Genomic DNA, 19,495 nt, shown 5'->3' on the forward strand with positions numbered 1-19,495 from the left:
AGGGCTGCAAGGACATTGATAATGATGTCCCTGCAGCCCTTGTTAAACGATTATCGGGCCGTGTAATAGGGCCAGTAAATGAGCGCCAATCTATCAGATCAGCACTCGTTTACAGTTATCAGGCCCCCATCGGCAAGTGTAATAACACCCTTAGGCTAGGTTCACACTGCGTTTTTAGTATCCGTTTAACTGATCCGTTTTTTGCAAAAAACGGATGCATTTGTGTGCATCCGTTTTTGATCCGTTTTTCCATTATAAAAAAAAAAATGGATCAAAACGGATGCGTTTTTTTTTTTTGACGCACAATAAAGTACTGTTGACACTACTGTTGAACCCACCCTGACCTAACATAGTAAGGGACCTGCACATGAGCTCAATGGTCCTATGCTCACAATGTTGTGCTATGGCATCTGCAGTCACATAAATCTCTGGAGTAGGGTCAAAGGGGTTTGAGTGCCCTTTTTTTTTTACGATCTAAGATGAGACATTACCAGTGTAATATTAAAGGGGTTATCCAGCATTAGAAAAACATGGCCACTAACTTCCAGAGACAGCACCACTCTTGTCTCCAGTTTGTGTGCAAGTTTTGGAACCCATTCACTTCAATTGAAGTGAATGGAGTGCAAACCACACCTGAATGAGTGCTGCGGTCTCTGAAAGAAAGTGGCCATGTTTTTTTAATGTTGGATAACCCCTTTAAGGCACGTTTACATAGACCGATTATCGGACAGGAGTGTAGCTAGAAATGTCACTTCATCCAATAATCAGACCATGTAAAAGTGACAGCCATCACCTGAGGACCAGGAAACCGCCCAATCCTCGGCTGATCACCTTTTGGGCATGCTTTAAAAATGTTAGCTACCTGCTGCAAATCATCTTGTGTAACCAAGATGTGTGGCCAAAAGCAAAGGAAAACTGACAGCACGCATATGTATATACTCATGCTGTCAGCTTGCAGATCACACAAGCAGTACATACCAAGTGCGCTGCTGTGTGATCTGGCATCCTGCACCCCGGTCCAGCTCCAGCAGCCGCTGTATCTTCAGGGTGCTTCACCTCCTCCAGAATTATTGACAGCCGGAAGAGGCGGCAGCGGGATGGGAGAGCTGGATGCCAGATCACACAGCAACAGCTTGTGTGATGTGGAAACTGACAACACGCATATATGCATATCTATGCTGTCAGTTTCCATAGTCGCACAAACAATACAAGGATCGTCTGTGTGGCCCGGACGACTGTGCCATGTAAAGGCACTACAAACAACACCAATTTTGCTGATAAGCGCTCTCGCCCGGCCCCAGGTTGGGCCATGTAAAAGGACCCTTAAAGGGGTTGTCCAGCAAAAATCTTTCTTTCAAATCAGCTGGTGTGAGAAAGTTATATAGATTTGCAATTTACTTCTATAAAAAAAATCTCAAGTCTGGGACTTATTAGCTGCTGTATGTCATGCAGGAAATGTTGTTTTGTTTTCAGTCTGACACAGTGCTCTCTGCTGACATCTCTGTCCGAGACAGGAACTGTCCAGAGCAGGAGAGGTTTTCTATGGGGATTTATAGAAAACCGAGACAGAGTTTGTCTCGGCCAGAGGTGGCAGCAGAGAGCACCGTGTCAGACTGAAAATAAACCAACACTTCCTGCAGGACATACAGCAGCTGATAAGTATGGGAAGACTAGAGATTTTTTTAATAGAAGTAAATTACAAATCTATATAACTTTCTGATATCATTTGATTTGAAAGAAAAAGATTTTTGCTGGATAACCCCTTTAAAGGTGTTGTTCCACAAAACAAGGTACTATACATAGGTATGAGCACATTTTTGGTTCAGGTTCAAGAAATACTGAACACTGTGTATAGGTTTTCCAGGTGGCTGGAGAAGGATGCAGCCACAAGCTCATGCATATGCATTTAGGTGCTTGATGTTAGCAGGTTACGTGCCCAAGGTGTATTGCTGTATTCTCTACTACAGAATCTTCAGCCGCACCGCACGACTTTGGACAATATTGCACGGCCACTGGTGAACTTATATGGTTTAAAATTGCAATATGGCCTTAGACCCTTAGGTTGGTGTCACACACTGCAGTTTTTGAGCCGTAGTCAGAGATGGATTCAGCAGGAAGCAGAAGTCCTTCCTTTATATTTCCTCTTCCTTTTGAATCTACCCTTAGTTGTAGTTGAAAGCTTTGCAGGTCCCATAAATGCACAACCTCTTGCACCGTAACCTGCTGTCCATGAGTGACATGAGTTTTAGCCCAGGCTGGGAGCTGTGCCTTTTACTACTGTAACAAACATCTATGCAGATAGGTGCAGATACATTCCTCCTTAAGGCGAGTTCACACGTACAGGATCCGCAGCAAATTTGATATCAATGCAACTAATAAATTAATCAAAGCATCAAATCTGCTGCAGATCCTGTAAGTGTGAACATGGGCCATATTCACACATTGTGAAGCATCGACTGTTCTGTGACGGCCGGTGTTAGTGAAGATCATCCTGGCCGGTACTGCAGTACTGGCCGGATGTTCTTCATTTGTGCTGAATTGGGATGCGGGCTCATCCCAATTCACCATTGCACAAAATGGAGAGTACGGCCGGAGCCACACTCTCCATACATGTCAGTTTTTTGTACAGCCGCAGGGTATACCAGGTGTATACACTCCGACCGGGATTCCCACTAACTGCAATCAAATCACGTAGAAGGAATAGTGGCACTCACCAGGTTAAATTGCAAATAAAGCAGACTTTTATTCCATTATTTCAGAACTGGCAACTGGGATGTGGATCAAGGAGCCGGTTGATCCACATCCCAGTTGCCAGTTCTGGAATAATGGAATAAAAGTCTGTTTTATTTGCAATTTAACCTGGTGAGTGCCACTATTTCTTCTACGTGATTAGTTTATCAAAGACTGTGTATTGGAGTTGAGCACCACCAATGTATTGCATTAGAAAAGCCTGCTCCGGCTAGTCACACTATTACTGTGCCTGAAAGCCACAGCCGGTAGTGCAGAGACTGCTCTCATTGCATGCGCCACTAACTGCAATGCACATAAGTTGTGTAATAATAACGGCCGTTGTTGCACACCAGTCTCTAGGCTAAAGGCTGTCTGCTGAGTTATAAAATCATGTTTTCCTTCCAAGCTCAAGTATCATAGAGCCTTTGCTGAGCTGCAGCCTCCCTGTTTAACTTCCAGCACTGAGCCCTGTACACCAATCATGCAGGGTGAAACCTCCAACAAATTTATTTGTGTAGGGGGGTTGCATTTCTGTATTTGGTGGCAGAGCCGTTTCTCAGGACTACAATTCCCAGAATGCTTTGCTTTTCCCCAGCTCTTCTCTCACCCTTCAGTACTCCTGTTAGTTTCCTACTCCAAGTTATGGCAAATCATCATATTACTGCAGACTATTGCACAGTGAGCCGCTGAGCTTGCAGCACCTGCTGCTTTACTCCCCATCAGCTTTTTCTGTTGCATCATTCATCACAAGACAACTGCTGTAATAACCCTGCACTCTCCCTAAATGTCTCAATAAAGATATGTATACATCTGTGTATATGGCAGGGAGATGACGATCTAGGCTGGAGGGGCCGGTCAGAGATGGTGACATCTTAGCAAAGAAAAAGCTTAGAAAGAAACATGATTTCAAAACCATGCAAACCATTATTATAAGAGACCAGTATCATTTGTTTTATATATTTGTCTGTTTCTAAAGCTCTAAGCAGGACATACAGCTGATGCATAGCTACATTATATATATAGTGTATGTGTAATATATATATATATATATATATATATATATATATATATATATATATATATATATATATATACACACACACCTTAATATTACACAAAAAGTCACCCAACAATGGGGAAGCTGTTGGTTTTACACTTACTGATGAAAATAAGGGAAGTAGACCTCAGGGAAAATGCTGATGTGATCATATAGAAGTGGAACCAGGGAAAGGAGCCCAGACCGCAGTTACTCCAGAGAAAGAAATATCTTTTAAATCAGGAAGTCACACAGATTTGTAATATACTGCTATTTGAAAATCTCAAGTCTTCCAGTACTTATCAACTGCTGTATGTCCTGCAAGAAGTGGTTTAATCTTTCCAGTCTGTGCTCTCTGCTGCCACCTCTGTCTGTGACAGGACCTGCCCAGAGCAGGACAGATTTTCTATGGGAAGTTGCTACTGCTAGACAGAGATGGCAGCAGAGAGCACTGTTTCAGACTGGAAAGAATACACCCCTTCCTGCAGGACATACAGCAGCTGTTATGTACTGGAAGACCTAAGATGCTTAAATAGAAGTAATTTACAAATGTGTATAACTTTGACACCAGTTGATTTAAAAAAAAAAAAAGTTCCCCTTAAACACACACAACTCACAGAAAATAATTTACAGCGTTACCTCTTTTTGTTCGCCTCTCCTTCCCTAGCATAAAAGGGCCGGTCAGTCCAGCGAACACTGGTTCAATAACAAATAAAGAATATTTATAATCTTTTCAGGCATTTAGCAAAACTTTACTTAAAAAGGTTACATTTCTAAAGAAAAACTACACTGTAGCCAGATCATTCTGTGACCTGGAGATGCAGTCACAATAGAACCTGAAGAAGGACCACCACCGCCGTTCATGCAGCCCCTGCCCCCTCATGTAGAACAAAACATTGCTTCAATGGATGGATGTTTATTCCTCAAATATGTAAACATTTATATATGTACATACAATTATTACTTTGTATCATTTACAAGATAAGCTCCATTCCAAGCACCGCCAACAAAGAATCCATAACCCACCCCACTGCCAGGCTCCCACACGCACCCACACATGCCCACGTCTGCACACCACGGATGCTTTGACACCAAAATAAATCTCAGCCTTTAAGACGGGCTGCGGAAAGCACTAAATGCTTCATAAATGATTTATTTCTGTAAATTTAATTAGATTTTTTCTATAGAAAAGAACCATTTTTATTCTGTTTAATCCTCTCTTCCGGTAAGTGTCTTCATGACACCTGAAGACGTGTATAGTATTTATATAGAAGTCCCATGCAGCAGCAAAAATTTCACATACAAGGCCTGCCACAGATCCATCATCTCTTTCTAGACGTTCCAAAAAGGGTTTAAAAAAATACAAACGAAAAAAAAACAAAAAAATATGAGAACTAAAAGTAGTCAGATCCGTCATTAAGATATTATTACAGGTGACGTTAGTCTTTTTTTTTTTTCCGTGTTTTCCTGTATATCACTGTTTTCCAGTAAGGACCTGGGGGGGGGAGGAGGGGTATTAAATAAAACAGTACAAAGCTGTGCCCAGTTATATGATGCCCAGGGGGTCGGCTTGCAGTGTGGGCTGTAGTAGCTGTGGCTGAAGAGGAGGAGGTAACTGCAGGGGGACTAAAGGAGGCGCCAGCTGACCCGGACTAGAGTGCTGTGCTGAAGGAGAGCTGGTGACGCTGGGAGAGTCCACAATGTCCCCCTCGTAGAAGAAAAACTGGCACTGCTGAATGAAGTTTTCTATGACGGATTGGTGGTTCTTAGTGGTAGAGAAAAATTCCTTGTTCTCGAAATCCGGACGCATGAGAGTAGGCCAGAAGCAAATGGAAAGGTTATCCGCAGTCATCAGGTTGGTCTTGTTGTGTTGACTAACCCTAAAAACACCAAAAACACAGAATATTTATCAGTCGATGACCCCAGGGTAAAGAGACTTGCGAGATGTGTTTCACTAGAAAGGAATGGTGTAAAGATGGACAATTTGTTACTGGTCTATTTGTTGACACAATATAAATTAAAGTGGTACTTTAAAAATGAAGTCATCTAGTTTTAGAAAGTCGTATGAATTTGTTAATTACTATTTAAAAATTTCGAGTCTTGCAGTACTTGTTAGCTGCTGTATGCCCTGCAGGAAGTGGTGTATTCTTTCCAGTATGACACGGTGCTCCCTGCTGCCACCTGTGTGTGTCAGAAACTGTCTAAGCAGGAGAGGTTTTCTGGGCAGTTCCTGACATGGACAGAGGTGGAAGCAGAGAGCATTGTGTCAGACTGGAAAGCATACACCATTTCCTGCAGTACAAACAGCAGCTGATAGGTACTGGAAGACTTGAAAGTTTTAAATAGAAGTAATTTACAAATTTATATAAAACATTGAGGGGAAAAAATAAAAGTCATCTAGTTTCAGAAAGTTATATGAAATTGTAAATGACTCCTATTTAAAGTCTTCCAGTACTTATCAGCAGCAGTATGTCCTGCCAGAAGTGGTGTATTCTCTCCAGTCTGACAGTGCTCTCTGCTGCCACCTCTAACTGTGACAGGAACTGCCAAGAGGAGTAGCAAATCCCCATAGAAACCTCTCCTACTCTCAATATGTCAAACTGGACAGTATACACCACTTCCTGCAGGACATACAGCAGCTGATAAGTACTGGAAGACTTCAGATTTTTAAACACAAGTCCTTTACAAATCTGTATAACTTTCTGACACCCAGAGTACCCCTTTACTTAATAGTGTTTAGGGGATTTGTGTGTGTGTGTGAACATAGGTGAGAATATACAAAGTCTATCATTCACAGGGGTTACACAGCCCCTGACACCCCTGGTTTATCTGGGTCTGCTAAGATGCAGCAGCTCCCTGGCTGCCTCCAGAGCTCTGTACATAGCGCTCATTGAGTGCTGTATATACAGAGATCAGTAAAACGGGAACCATAAACAGTCTCTGCCTCGGCTTTGGAACGTCCATCTGTTGCCTGTTCTCACCTACAGCTGACAATTTGCACGCCATTGCAGAATTACATAGAGGGGCCGGGAGGTTGAGCTCATCTGGTGGTCCGCAAGTGATTGACAATAATACAAAAATTAGTTTCCTACCATGATTTAGTGGCTTTATATGGTGTATCCCTTTAAGAAAGATGCACTCCAATTGTCTACCATTTAAAGAGATGAGGCCTGCTATTCTGCATTGCTATAACATAGGTAATATAGTGACTGAGAATAATACCATGTGTAAGAGTGGGGGTGGGTGGTTAGTAGAGACACCATAATAGCCTCACACATATGCATGCTTCAGCTAGCTGGAGGGTAATAAAAGGGACAGTCCCTGTATGTAGTGTGTAGAGGAAGAGCAGCTGCATTCCTTTATAGCCAGGTTCACAAGGGCTCCGGTAATTTCCAGAAGGGCTCATTACATGGCTAATATGTCTGAGTACTGTCTGCTCCGCATGATCATATGACAGAGTTATGTGCAGCACAGTTTACTAGTAGTGAGCGTGAGTTACCACTAGACGGAATCATTCCCGGACGCCGGCTCATACTCGGTGCAGGAGGCCTTTGAAGTTGCTGATAAACATTGTCAGACTTACAGTATAAAAGTCCTTGCTCAATGCGGCCCCTTAAATTTATCATTGGTGGCCGCAGGAGACGCCTGTCTCCTAAATTACTGATGTATAGGGATTAGTGCTGGAGGATGAGGTGGGGGAGAGAGGAGGCATGCATGCTACAGCTCAGCCCGGCCTCTGATACTTGAACTTAGAAGTAAAACATGATTTTATAATGACCAAAGGTCATTCCAATGTTATTAAGGACTATTCTACATTTACTGTATAACCCTTCCTTATAGTCAGATATGCACTCACCTGTTCAGATGAGTTATGATGTATTTCAAGACTTCATAGTTGACCGAAGGAAAAGTTCGTAAAATATTTTTTAAAGCGTGAAGCCTCTCCATCCTGTCCTGGATTTCTGCAGGTAAAGAAGACCAAGGTTTATTAGACCAAGCAATCTCAAGTGCCGCCACCTTAACACTGCCGCCCTAGGCACAGGCCCTATGGTGCCTGGTGGCAAATACAGCCTGATACAGGCGATCTATCAAGAAATGTAATAGTCTTCTCTCACTGTTCCTGAATGGAAAGGGACAGAGTACACAGACTTCCATTAATCTGACACTTAATACCTATTAAGTAGATAGGTGATAAGTTATAATCTTGGTATAACCCCCATTAGAGAGGTTATTCTGGAGAGGTATACACCCATGTTATTTTTTTAAATTTATGTTGTTTATTATGCTAAATTCTGTATGTTATCTCCTTATCATATGTACAACGTACAAAATAAATATATATTTATTTTTGACACTTCAGTGGCCCTTCTGCTGCCAACAATGGCTGTGTTAAGAACTGCCTTTTTTCCCTTTATATTACAAAGTTATATAACTTTAATAAAGTTTTCATATCTTGTATTCTATGCCCATCTAATATAAAAAAAAAAATTTAAAAATACTGATAACCCGCCAGATCCGGCCCTGCAATTATGACGTTACGTGAATGTTACTGCTTATATTAACAAAAAATACACAATATTTTCTAACAATTGTGCCATGGTGGATGGTATACATGGGTGACAATTCTACTTACTAGAAGCTTCCAGCAGTTCCGGGTGATGGACATACGGTATGAGCGGCGCTGGCAGATCAGCGAAAAATGCTTTGAGGGCGCCGGCCACGGCATTAACATTCACCTCCATAGAAGCCAAGTTTAGGTTGTTATCTAATAGAGAGAAGAAGCGGTATAAATGCAGGTCCCGTACACAAAGACGCAGCACATAGAAGAGATATACTGTAGTAATATCCAACACATAATACCACAAATATTAGGTATATCAGCTAAACATGCAGAATACGAGCACTATGGCATCTGCTCACCCAGATCAAACTGCTTCTGGATATTATCTTGGTCCGTCTTGTATCCGCTCACACGATATAGACCTTCAGTGCCAAGTCCTGAAATGAGAAGACAAAGCATTATAAATGTGCACAAAAAAAAAAAAAAGTATGAAATAATGCACTACCAGGCCCAAGGCTGGATGGGTCCCAGAAGCCCAGGTGCCTTATTGTCTTTTCTATTGTTCTTTATGAACCAACTTATTCAGTGGCCAGTAAAAGAGAATTATACTTTCCGACCCAGTTATATATCACTGCATTAAGCTTAGATTTTTGGACATCAGATGCCACGTAATGGCTGAACGTGAAGTTATCCATCACATGTGGATAGGGAATACTCAATGACAAACAATCTATAGTGGGAAAACACCATGTATCCAATGGGACCCAGCCAGGCTGCACAGATTGCATGGATGTTATATATCATCGTACAGTTATTTCCGGTCTAGGACCAGATGTCACAGGCACTATTTGACTTTCACTAGAAGGAGTTGTGCAGATCGACTGGGGATCACTTTAAGAACTTCCTTTTCCCTGCAGATGGCCGGCTAAGTGAACACAGATTTGTCCTGGCTCATAGCAATCCGTCATAAGAAACAGACATCGGCGACAGCACATACACCAAGACGGTGCTGTAGCTTTAAGAGTAGTCTAGCAAGCAGCCAATGTTATAGCTACATACTGTATTTCCAGATGTGTGAGACAGCAGTCATCGTCGGGACAGACAATGTTTTTTTTTGCCATGGGTGTCAAAATACATATTATATATATATATATATATATATATATATATATATATATATATATAAATAAAATAAAAATGATAATGTCGGATTGCTGCTATATCCGGCCTGTAGTTCTGTCTCAGGTAGATGGGTAATGGCTACACACTGGGTTTTGCCTTAGGACAGGGTAAAAGTTCTGTCCCTGCTGACCTCTAAAAAGTTTCTCACAAGCTACTTTTGGGTAGTGTAAAGGCCCTATTACAGGAAGCGACTATCGGCCGTATTCGGACGATAACAGTCTTGTGTAATAGAAGACAAAGGTCAGCCAAAATGCACAATGTCGGCTGATCATTGTCTTTCAACATCTTAAAACAGCAACTCTGAGAACAGCAGTGGTATGCTGCTGGCGCTCCGTGTAATAGGAGCGGTGGCAGCAGACCGCCGCTATCTGCTATGGGCTGCCCAGACAATCTAGCGGTCACCCAGGAGTCCCCGCGGGTCAGAGTATGGAGGCCTTTTGGTGATGACTTCAATTCTGCCTCTGCTGTGGAGCAATACACACTGCCCCCTGCTGGTGTGATGTGGGGAACCACCATACATGCAGTCGGCCACCCCTAGTAGTGATAAAAGGACACTAACAGCTCAGTTATACGTACAGGGCATCCTGCAGCCATACACAGCAAAAGACTCCCAGCAACGTCTCCTCCAGGTTGCACCCTTCCTTGACTGCCCAGTAACAAGATTCATCACCAATGCAGCATTTATGGGACCAGCTGGAAAACCAGCTTCAGCAACCAACCAGTGTGCAGGATCTCCATTCTATGGAGAAATGTGCTGCTGTATGTTTTGTATACTCCATGCCCAACCGTATCTCATCTTGTTTCCAGGCCAGAGGCACCCAACAGGGTCCTAGAGCCTCCTTTCAGTTGGACAGTTTTCCCCAACAAGCTTCTCCTTTCTCTCTAGTATTATAATCACGTTCCAACAACTTCACAGTACATCATTTTGGTCAATGAAAGTCCATGCTAATAACTATAAGCGCCAGGACTTGGATACACTCCGACCTTTAAAAGACTTCACAATGAAGGAACTGGAACCACCAGATAAGGAGGAACCAAGAAAAGTTCATGATAAAGTGAATGCTCTTCCCGCTCGCAACTACAGAAAAGTTCACATACGAACAAGTGGCCAAGAGAAATGGCTGTATAGTATCTGTTCTATATTACAGGGGCCGTCCAGATGTCATATTAGCCTGTAGGCAGGATCAGCTCCGGCTCAGGCAGACCTGTCCACGTTATCACTGACGCTCCAGAACAATCGGATGATCGCCAAGCCGGGTCTCTTTACAAGATAACCCGTTTAACTATAAAGCGTTGGATGAGAAGCAGCATGGAGTTACTAAGGGATGTCAGATCAATGAAGAAACCAAGAGGATGACATGATGGTGGTTTTGCATTTTATACTAATGGAAGCAGCTATCTATTGGTGCCATGAGATAAGTGGCTCTAGAGGTGTCTGGCATCCTCCCACTCTTCCGCCTCCATAGGAATTAACATGTACGATGAGCTGAGATCACGCATGTTAATTCCCCTGGTAAGGATCTTAGCTTGTGAGCCTCTAAACCACAGGAACAAGTATAATATAATAAGGAGTCGCTATATATAAGCTCTTCTTTTTAGATTATATTAGCTGAAACGCTCCTACTAGTGCAAGAACAAAACACCTGGAAATACTACAAGTATGGGAAAAACATTGCAGGAGTTCAGTGCCTGGACAAAAAAAAGTCTATAGATATCACTGTGATTTAAAGGGAACTTGTCACATTGACAATGTATCCAATCTGCTGACACAGTGTTATAGAGCAGGAGGAGCCGAGTAGATTGATATATAATGTTGTAGGAACGATGCCCACATGACATATGGGATGTAAATAGACATGCCCGTTTGCCATGTGTATTGTGCATCCAATGCTTCCAGGAGCACAATGGGCCCTGAATGGGCACTGTTATCTTAAAGAGACACTGTCAGTAGGTTTAGGCTGTCCTATCTCAGGGTAGCATAAACTAGTGACAGAGAAGCTGAGCAGAATGATGTATCACTTACATTGTTCTGTGCAGCTGATCCAGAGATATCCTCCTGAAGAACATGAACAATAAGCAGTCCTCTCCATTATGTGCATGTGCTCAGCTGTCCTGGATATTCATGAGAAGCAAAAAAACTCCACCCACCAGCTGCTGATTGGCAGTTATCTATCCATGCTGCGTATAGTCGGTCAATTGTCAATCAGTGGTCGGAAAGGGGAGGGAGGAGTGTGGCAAGAATCCTATTCTCCTGCCTATTAGGAGAACGGCTGAACAAAATGATGTAAGTAATACGCCGATCTGTTCAGTATTTCTGTCACTCGTTTGTGCTGTCCTCATTTATTCAGGATAAACCTAGTGACAGATTCCCTTAAAAAGAAACTTTTGACATGTTTGAAGTCTGAGAGTTCAGACTCCCACCAATCGCTAGATAGGCTAGCGGCGTCCAGCTCGCTGCCCTTTCCATTTCATTGCAGGAGATGATCTCCACCGAGAGTTGGGGAGTGAAGAGCTTAGCCTAAGGCTTCTCTTGGCACAATCTAACGATCGGGGTGGGCCCGACCATCCAGATTCTGACTGATCAAAGTATCTGACCTGTTTCTTGGAGGGGGTCAAGAGTTTTCTTAAAGTGACAGGGACACTAAAAGCCATTTTACTGGCAGCAGCAAATGTCTGTTTGCTGATAAGTTAGCTGACCACTGATCCATCATCAGGACTAAGCATCCCTAGGATTCCTCACTTGCTCCATAATTTTACCGTATCAAAGGGGCAGAGTACAGGATCAGACTACACAGTGTGTTGTCAGCTGCCATGGAGATGCAGACGAGCTATAGAAACATTTCCTGTTATACATAGACTGGGACAATAAAACAATCGGCATTGGGGGCCCCACCTTCCTCTATGACCATAGATCCTAGTAGTAAGAAACACATTGACTATCTGGTGTATGACGACTATATTCCCTGGTAACAAAATATACGCCATCATTTAAGCCTCTGGATATGAAGCCAACATAGAGTACCATGTAGTTTGTTGATGGACTGTGGAAAACCTACAGGGAATTGTTTTTTCTCTGAAGTACAAGCAGCCTCTAAATCAGGGATAGGGAACCTTCGACCCTCCAGCTGTTGCAAAACTACAATTCCCATCATGCCTGGACAGCCTTCGGCTGTCCAGGCATGATGGGAATTGTAGTTTTGCAACAGCTGGAGGGTCGAAGGTTCCCAATCCTGCTCTAAACAGTTGCAACACTACAACTCCCAGCATGCTAGTGAAGTGCAGCTTTAAGCTATACTAAATTGTTAAAATTATAATCCCCTACAATCCTGAAACCAGAAAACATCCGCTACTCTATTCATCTGACAGAACACAATAGAATACAAGTGGTTTATACATCAGTTTTCAGGTTCTTGCCGCAGCGCATAACAAAAAATACAATGGCCAAACATAAGAGATCCATAAAAGCAGGTGAGGATGTAGTGCTGTACCCCGCTGGCAGGCAGAGGCAGCCATGGTACACGCGCATACAGAGAGGGAATCGCTTTAGGTTTTCTCTTCTGTTGGACAAGCGCGCTAAACTAATTGGCCCCCAGGGGCCGGCAGGAGAATACTGCGCAACTTTCCTTGCTTATGGCTCCTGCTCACAGTGCAGTAAGAACAGTCGCAGGATGCGTTCCAGCTTGCTCTTAGCTATGATAGTAGCCATAAGCTCTATCTATGTCTACCAGGACTTCTTAGGGCCCTATTCCATGGGACGATTATCGTTCGAATCTAAACAATAATCGTTCGTTTGAATAGCAGTTAACGATTAACGACTGAACGAGAAATCGTTGATCGTTTAATAAGACCTGGACCTATTTTTATCGTTGCTCGTTCGCAAGTCGTTCGCATTGAATAAGATGTCGTTCGCAGTAGTTACAAACGCAATAGCGAGGACAAGACGACGGCAAGAACGATCATAAGTAGCGATTATCGTTCCATGTAAAGGGGTGAACGATTTCAGGTCTTTCGCAATAGCGGCCGTTTGGATCGTTTATCGTTAACGATTTTGCGAACGATCATCGTCCCGTGGAATAGGGCCCTTAGGGCTGCATCTAACTTGTTCAGCCACCGGTAATCAAATGTAAAGCGTTCAGGGAGGTGTGAACAGGGCAACTATGGGCACATTATGATGTGATTTGTCGTCTTGGTGGAACATTAAAGGGGTGCTCTGGCGAAAATCTTTTGCTTTCAAATCAACTGGTTTCACAAAGTTAAAGTTCAGAAAATTTTAAAATCTCAAATCGTCCAATACTTATCAGCTGCTGTATGCCCTGCAGGAAGTGGTGTATTCTTCCCAGTCTGACAGTGCTCTCTGCTGCCACCTCTGTCTGAGACAGGAACTGTGTAGAGCAGGAGAGGTTTCTATGGGGGGAATTGCTGCTGCTCTGGACAGTTCCTGTCTCAGACAGAGATGGCAGCAGAGAGCACTGTGTCAGCCTGGAAAGAAAACACCACTTCCTGCAGGACATACAGCAGCTGATAAGTACTAGAAGACTTGAGAAGTTTAAATAGAAGTAAATTACAAATCTATACAACTTTTTTTTTTTAAACAGTTGATTTAAAAAATATATATATTTTCGCCAGCGCACCCCTTTAAAGGTACTTTTTTTAAAATTAGCTAACTTTACCATAAAGTAAATGGACCGTAACATTTTTCCAATGGAACTGGATATCCATAGTGGAGATAAGTGAACCTGAGCGTGCAGCATTTGATTCCTGGAGGGTGAAGAAGTTGGATACAACCCTAGGCAGTCCTGGAAAACATGGATACCATAGGCTGAATCCAACTTCTTCAGCCACCGGTAATCAAATGCCGCATGCTCGGGTTCACTCACCTCTAGAAAATAGCCCCCAGGGCTGGTGACATTGGTCGGTGACAGAATTGAACGCTGCTATTGCTACTCGCTACATAGTGCTCACTGTGCCCCACTTAAACTGCAATGGGTTACTAAGCTTTTCTATCTCCTTTCCTCCAGGTCTTCATCTGTCTATCACAGAACATACCCCATGGGGGGTCCATACACCTAATAGAAATAGGTCAAAAGGTCAAAATCTGTTCTATACATAGAAACTATTAAGTATTCCCCATGGATTTCTCTTCTACAAAGTAGAGCAGCCGCTAGTAAAGGAGTGACTAACATAATGGCATTATACATGACTCCATTACTCATAGGTCTATTAAGGATCCCGGTATGTTAATAATGTGGCATCCGCCGAGTCCAGATTACACTCACTTTACTGCACTGTAGAAAAACCTATCAATGTAAATAGGACTTGTTAAGTGGCGGGCGGAACGTCTGATGAGATGACATACATTTTATACATGCTTGAAGAAAGCAAGATACGGCTTGAATGTAATTCCTCGGGCGGTGAAACAAAAGCGGCGCGTTACAGTAAATGTGTACATTACCAGCCATCTTTAAATAAGCTCCGCCGAAAAATCGTAACCCAAAGCTACAGAGCTGAGACAGCCATAAACGTTAATGGAACGATTTCCTTGTACTCGCCCTCCCTCCAACTATAGAAAACGCTGGATTAAGAGTATTCAATAGAAGACATAAAAGAATATAAAAAAAAAGAAGTGCCAGGAGGTGAGCGGAAAGCTGCTGTAATTGATAAATGGAGAGAATAGGAGGAAGCTCAGACAACATATAAAGTATGGCTGGAGGTGCCGTGCCGGAGCTGTGCCCGCTCAGCACAAAGTGAGCACTCAGGAGGAGATCACGGGACGGCCGTCCTTACATAAGAGGGGTTCTGTCAACTGGAAAAGGTGCCACTATTAATGTGATTCAGATAGCTCACTAATGTCAATGGTACAAAAGAAAGACTTCAAGGGGAGATCCAGATGAAAGAAAATGTTCTTAAATCTGGTGTCAGTAAGTTATACAGATTTTTAAATTACTTCTATTTAAAAAAAAAAATAATAATTCAAGTGTTCCAGTACTTATCAGCTGCTGTACGTCCTGCAGAAAGTGGTGTATTTTTCCAGTCTGACACAGTGCTCTCTGCTGCCACCTCTGTCCACAACAGGAACTGTCCAGAGCAGGAAAGTTTTTCTATGAGGATTTGCTGTTACTCTGGACAGTTCCTGGCAAAGGCAGAGGTGGCAGCAGAGACTGGAAAGAATACACCACTTCCTGCAGGACATACAGCAGCTGATAAGTACTGGAAGACTGGAGATTTTTTTTCTTAAAGTTACAGATCTGTATCATTTTGGCACCAGATGATGTTCTTTGGAGTATCCCTCTCAGCAGCAGCCTGTGCTGCTGTTTCTTTTCTGCGCACAAAACACCTCTTGCAAAGCCAGCAGCATAGTTAGTATTTTACTGCTCCTCCTCAGGCTCTTATGACACCTGAATTGTTTGTGTTCTGTGACTTTACTGATAATTAAAGGGATTCTCTAGCACTACGAAAACATGTCCACTTTCTTCCAGAGACAGCACCGCTCTTGTCTCCAGTTCACAGATTGTTTGCAATAAAGCTCCATTCACTTTAATAGAACAGAGTTGCAAAACCTGCACCCAAACTGGAGACAAGAGCGGTGCTGTCTCTGGAAGAAAGTGGACATGTTTGTGTAGGTTGTGGATAACCCCTTTAACCCCTTCCCTCCTATACACCATCTATTGCATTGTTCTGTAAATGATCCTATAGCACAGTGCCAACCTGTTCAGTACGTTTTCACTATTACAAGAGGAGTGTGTGCTGGGATTGGCCAGAGAAGTCAGGGAAAGGAAGGAACTGTGTGTATACTACTAGCAAGCAGTCCATAGCCGTGCACCACGGAGGGGCAGGTTTATAAAAATCTCTTGAAACATCAAATACAATGAGGGAGATTTATCAAACATGGTGTAAAGTGAAACTGGCTCAGTTGCCCCTAGCAACCAATCAGATCCCACCTTTCATTCCTCACATACTCTTTGGAAAATGAAAGGTGGAATCTGATTGGTTGCTAGGGGCGACTGAGCCAGTTTCACTTTACACCATGTTTGATAAATCTCCCCCTAAACCAGAATCTGACATTATCCCATGTTATAGTCACAAGGAAGTTCTGCCAATACGATACCGGGGTGCCATATAATATAATAATAGAATTTATGAATGATAATACTTTCTGGGGCCAGGCCATCAATGTGGCCAGCGAGCTACAGTATATAAAACGTCACAGTCTGGTAGGCCGTCCGTGTGTGCGGAGTAAGAGCGCGGCTTGTTAATTATCCCCTGCCACAATCTGTATGTGCCGTAAGACCATCAATTACACAGTGTGCGCCCGGATTATGGGGAAACAGACGCGGCAAGAGCTCCGCACTTATCAACTATACAAGGGTTTATTAGATAGTATTCTAAGGGGGAGATCCCCAGTCTGTGGCTCTCCAACTGTTGCAAAACTACAAATCCCAGCATGCCCTGACAGCTGGATGTCGTCAGGGACCGCTGGGAGTTGTAGTTTTGCTGGGGCGTCGCAGGTTGGGGATCACTGCCTTACAAGATATTATTTAGCCATGCAAAATGGAGCTGAAATGTAATACCACACACAGCCAGAGGACGGGGGTGGTGCTGTTTTTATTTTATTTATTTTTTTTATTTAAGTTTAGTATCCATTTACAGGGGTTGTCCAATGATCAATTGTCTAACAAAAGGGCATATTTGTAGTTCTTTTACCAAAGTTATGTAGTGATGTTTTGCTTCTGGTGTAAACTGTCTGCTCTGTTCTCTCACTGGCCCCACTCCCTGTCTAGGGTCCATCTTGACTTTGTTTCTTCTGTACACTCTAGCTGGGAGTTCAGTCAATATCAGAATCTCACTAGACCTTAAATAGAACCCCACCCACTAATCTCACAGAAGATTCCAGTGGAACGGAGGAAGGATAGGTTCACATTGAACTTGTATTTATGGGGAAAATAAGAAAGGATGCAAAGATGGATGCCATTGTGTGCATCTGTTTAGATCTGTTTTTGCACTGACTTCCATTATTAAAAAAAAATAAATAAATAAATCAAAATGGATTTTTTTTTAGCATACACAAAAACATGGTTGACCACATTTTGGGGTATGTTAGAAGTAACCATATAAAAACGAATCAATTAAATGGACTGCAAAAACACAGTGTGAAAATACCCATAGAGTTAGTTGAGTTCCCAACTAGAATGTACAGCAGAAACAGAAAGTGGGGCAATGCAGACAGAGCTGACTGCTTGCATCAGAAACAGAAGCATGAAAGACCACAGGAACCTAGTCCGATAATGTTGATTTATCAATATACAGTGGTACCTTGGTTTAAGAGTAACTTGGTTTAAGAGCTCACAGTTTTTCAAAATTATGACTTGGTTTAGGAGCATTGCTTTGGTTTAAGAGCTCCCTGTACTGTGGGAGCGCGCATGGAGGAGGGGCATGGTCTGCATAGCGGGGTCTACAGCCCTGTACTTAGACCCAGAAGGTCTTCCTCACCTTCCAAATCATACCAGATCCACTTCAGGCTGGAGCTTGCATCAGGGGACAGGACGGTGGAGGTAATCTCTCCATAGCTGTAACCCCTCTCTTCCCAGACATAGAGTGCTGCATGTATGTGCCTGCTCATACCTTCATACTCCCTGCAGTCTCTTTCCGCCCTTGTGTTTCCCATCCTCTCCATTACTGTACAGTAACCTATAATATCACATATTCTGCTGTTTCTGAATGTTTGTTTCATTAATTTTGCATGTTATTCAGAATAATAAATCATTATTTTTGGAGTGTGGAACCAATTGTCTGCATTTCTGTGATTTCTTATGGGAAAATTTGCTTTGGTTTAAGAGTGGATTTGGATTACAAGCACGGTCCCGGAACAAATTATGCTCGTAATCCAAGGCACTACTGTACATTCATTTATAAGATAGCTGTAAATGGGTTCCAGCCTTGAAGAAACCCTTTAAGGCAAGATTCACACGAGGGTTGAAAGCTCTGAAGCAGATTTAATCAAAAATACTGACCATAGAGTGATATGTTGTGTTATTTTTTAGTTACATGTTGGACGCCATACTAGAAACCCAAGCAACCCCCATTGGGCACCATTCCTCTGCAGACACAGATACTAAAGTAGAACAGTATAACGCCTGACCCTGGTGTGAACTCAGCCTAATGCAGGGATGGGGAACCTCAGGCCCTCCAGCTGTTGCAAAACTACAACTCCCATCATGCCCGGACAGCCAAAGCTAAAGTTTGATGGAAATGTATTTTTGCAGCAGCTGGTTCCACACCCCTGGCCTAATACATGGCGGCACTGTTCCCCAAGCAAAAGCAAAGTTTTCAGAATGACAACGCATAACCATGCTACAAAAATATTCTATTAACAATAAAGGATTTCAAGTCGGCATCCCGCAGCGTATAAGACGCTGAAGACCTCGGGAAGAGATACATAATTCATTGCATTAAATAGGTATTTAGCGGGATACAGCAAGCCGTATTCTGCAGTCTGGGGCCAATGCATAATCGGGGAATTTTTGTTACAATTGATCCTTCTGTTTATTGAAGTGGGTGATGGTGACAGCATCTGCTCCTCTTCCTGCTTGTTTGGAGCGGCGTGCGGCTGGGCACATATACTCACAGCTTGTGTTGCCTACCAGACACTTCACATAGAACCAACAGCTCCTTAACACCTTCCTCACTATGGGAGAAGCTGTAAAGGCGACCGAACAGTATTCCTAACGCTCGGTAAACTCACAAGCTCTGTAATAAACAGATATTCTGCTGAAGCGGTCGCCAACGCACATCCCCATCACCTCCCGTGTGCTCCTGTGACAGATCGCCTCTTCTGCGTGCGAGAAAGAAGGTGGGAGTCTGACATGAAGGTGGGGTGGGCTGGGGATGAGGTGGGCTGGAGACATATACTGTGAAGCCTACAAATGTCTCATCAAATAGTGGGATATACTTAGATACTAGTCGGGAGGACAGTTTGGAAGAATGAGGTC

General features: G+C 43.0%; 1 protein-coding gene across 1 annotated transcript in view; it reads right to left on the minus strand.

The window, feature by feature from the left end:
• Window positions 1-4,666: 4,666 nt before the first annotated feature.
• The window catches only part of ARHGAP5 (Rho GTPase activating protein 5), a 52,384-nt gene continuing 37,555 nt past the window's right edge, over window positions 4,667-19,495 (minus strand). The window contains exons 4-7 of the mRNA XM_069949443.1: window positions 8,687-8,764; window positions 8,400-8,531; window positions 7,623-7,728; window positions 4,667-5,646 (exon numbers count right to left, since the gene is read on the minus strand). Of these exons, the coding sequence (XP_069805544.1) occupies window positions 5,313-5,646; window positions 7,623-7,728; window positions 8,400-8,531; window positions 8,687-8,764 (650 nt within the window). The 3' untranslated portion in view covers window positions 4,667-5,312. The remainder of the gene's footprint in view (window positions 5,647-7,622; window positions 7,729-8,399; window positions 8,532-8,686; window positions 8,765-19,495) is intronic.

Source organism: Dendropsophus ebraccatus, chromosome 13 (genome assembly GCF_027789765.1).
Source record: "Dendropsophus ebraccatus isolate aDenEbr1 chromosome 13, aDenEbr1.pat, whole genome shotgun sequence".
NCBI classification, from domain to species: Eukaryota; Metazoa; Chordata; class Amphibia; order Anura; family Hylidae; genus Dendropsophus; species Dendropsophus ebraccatus.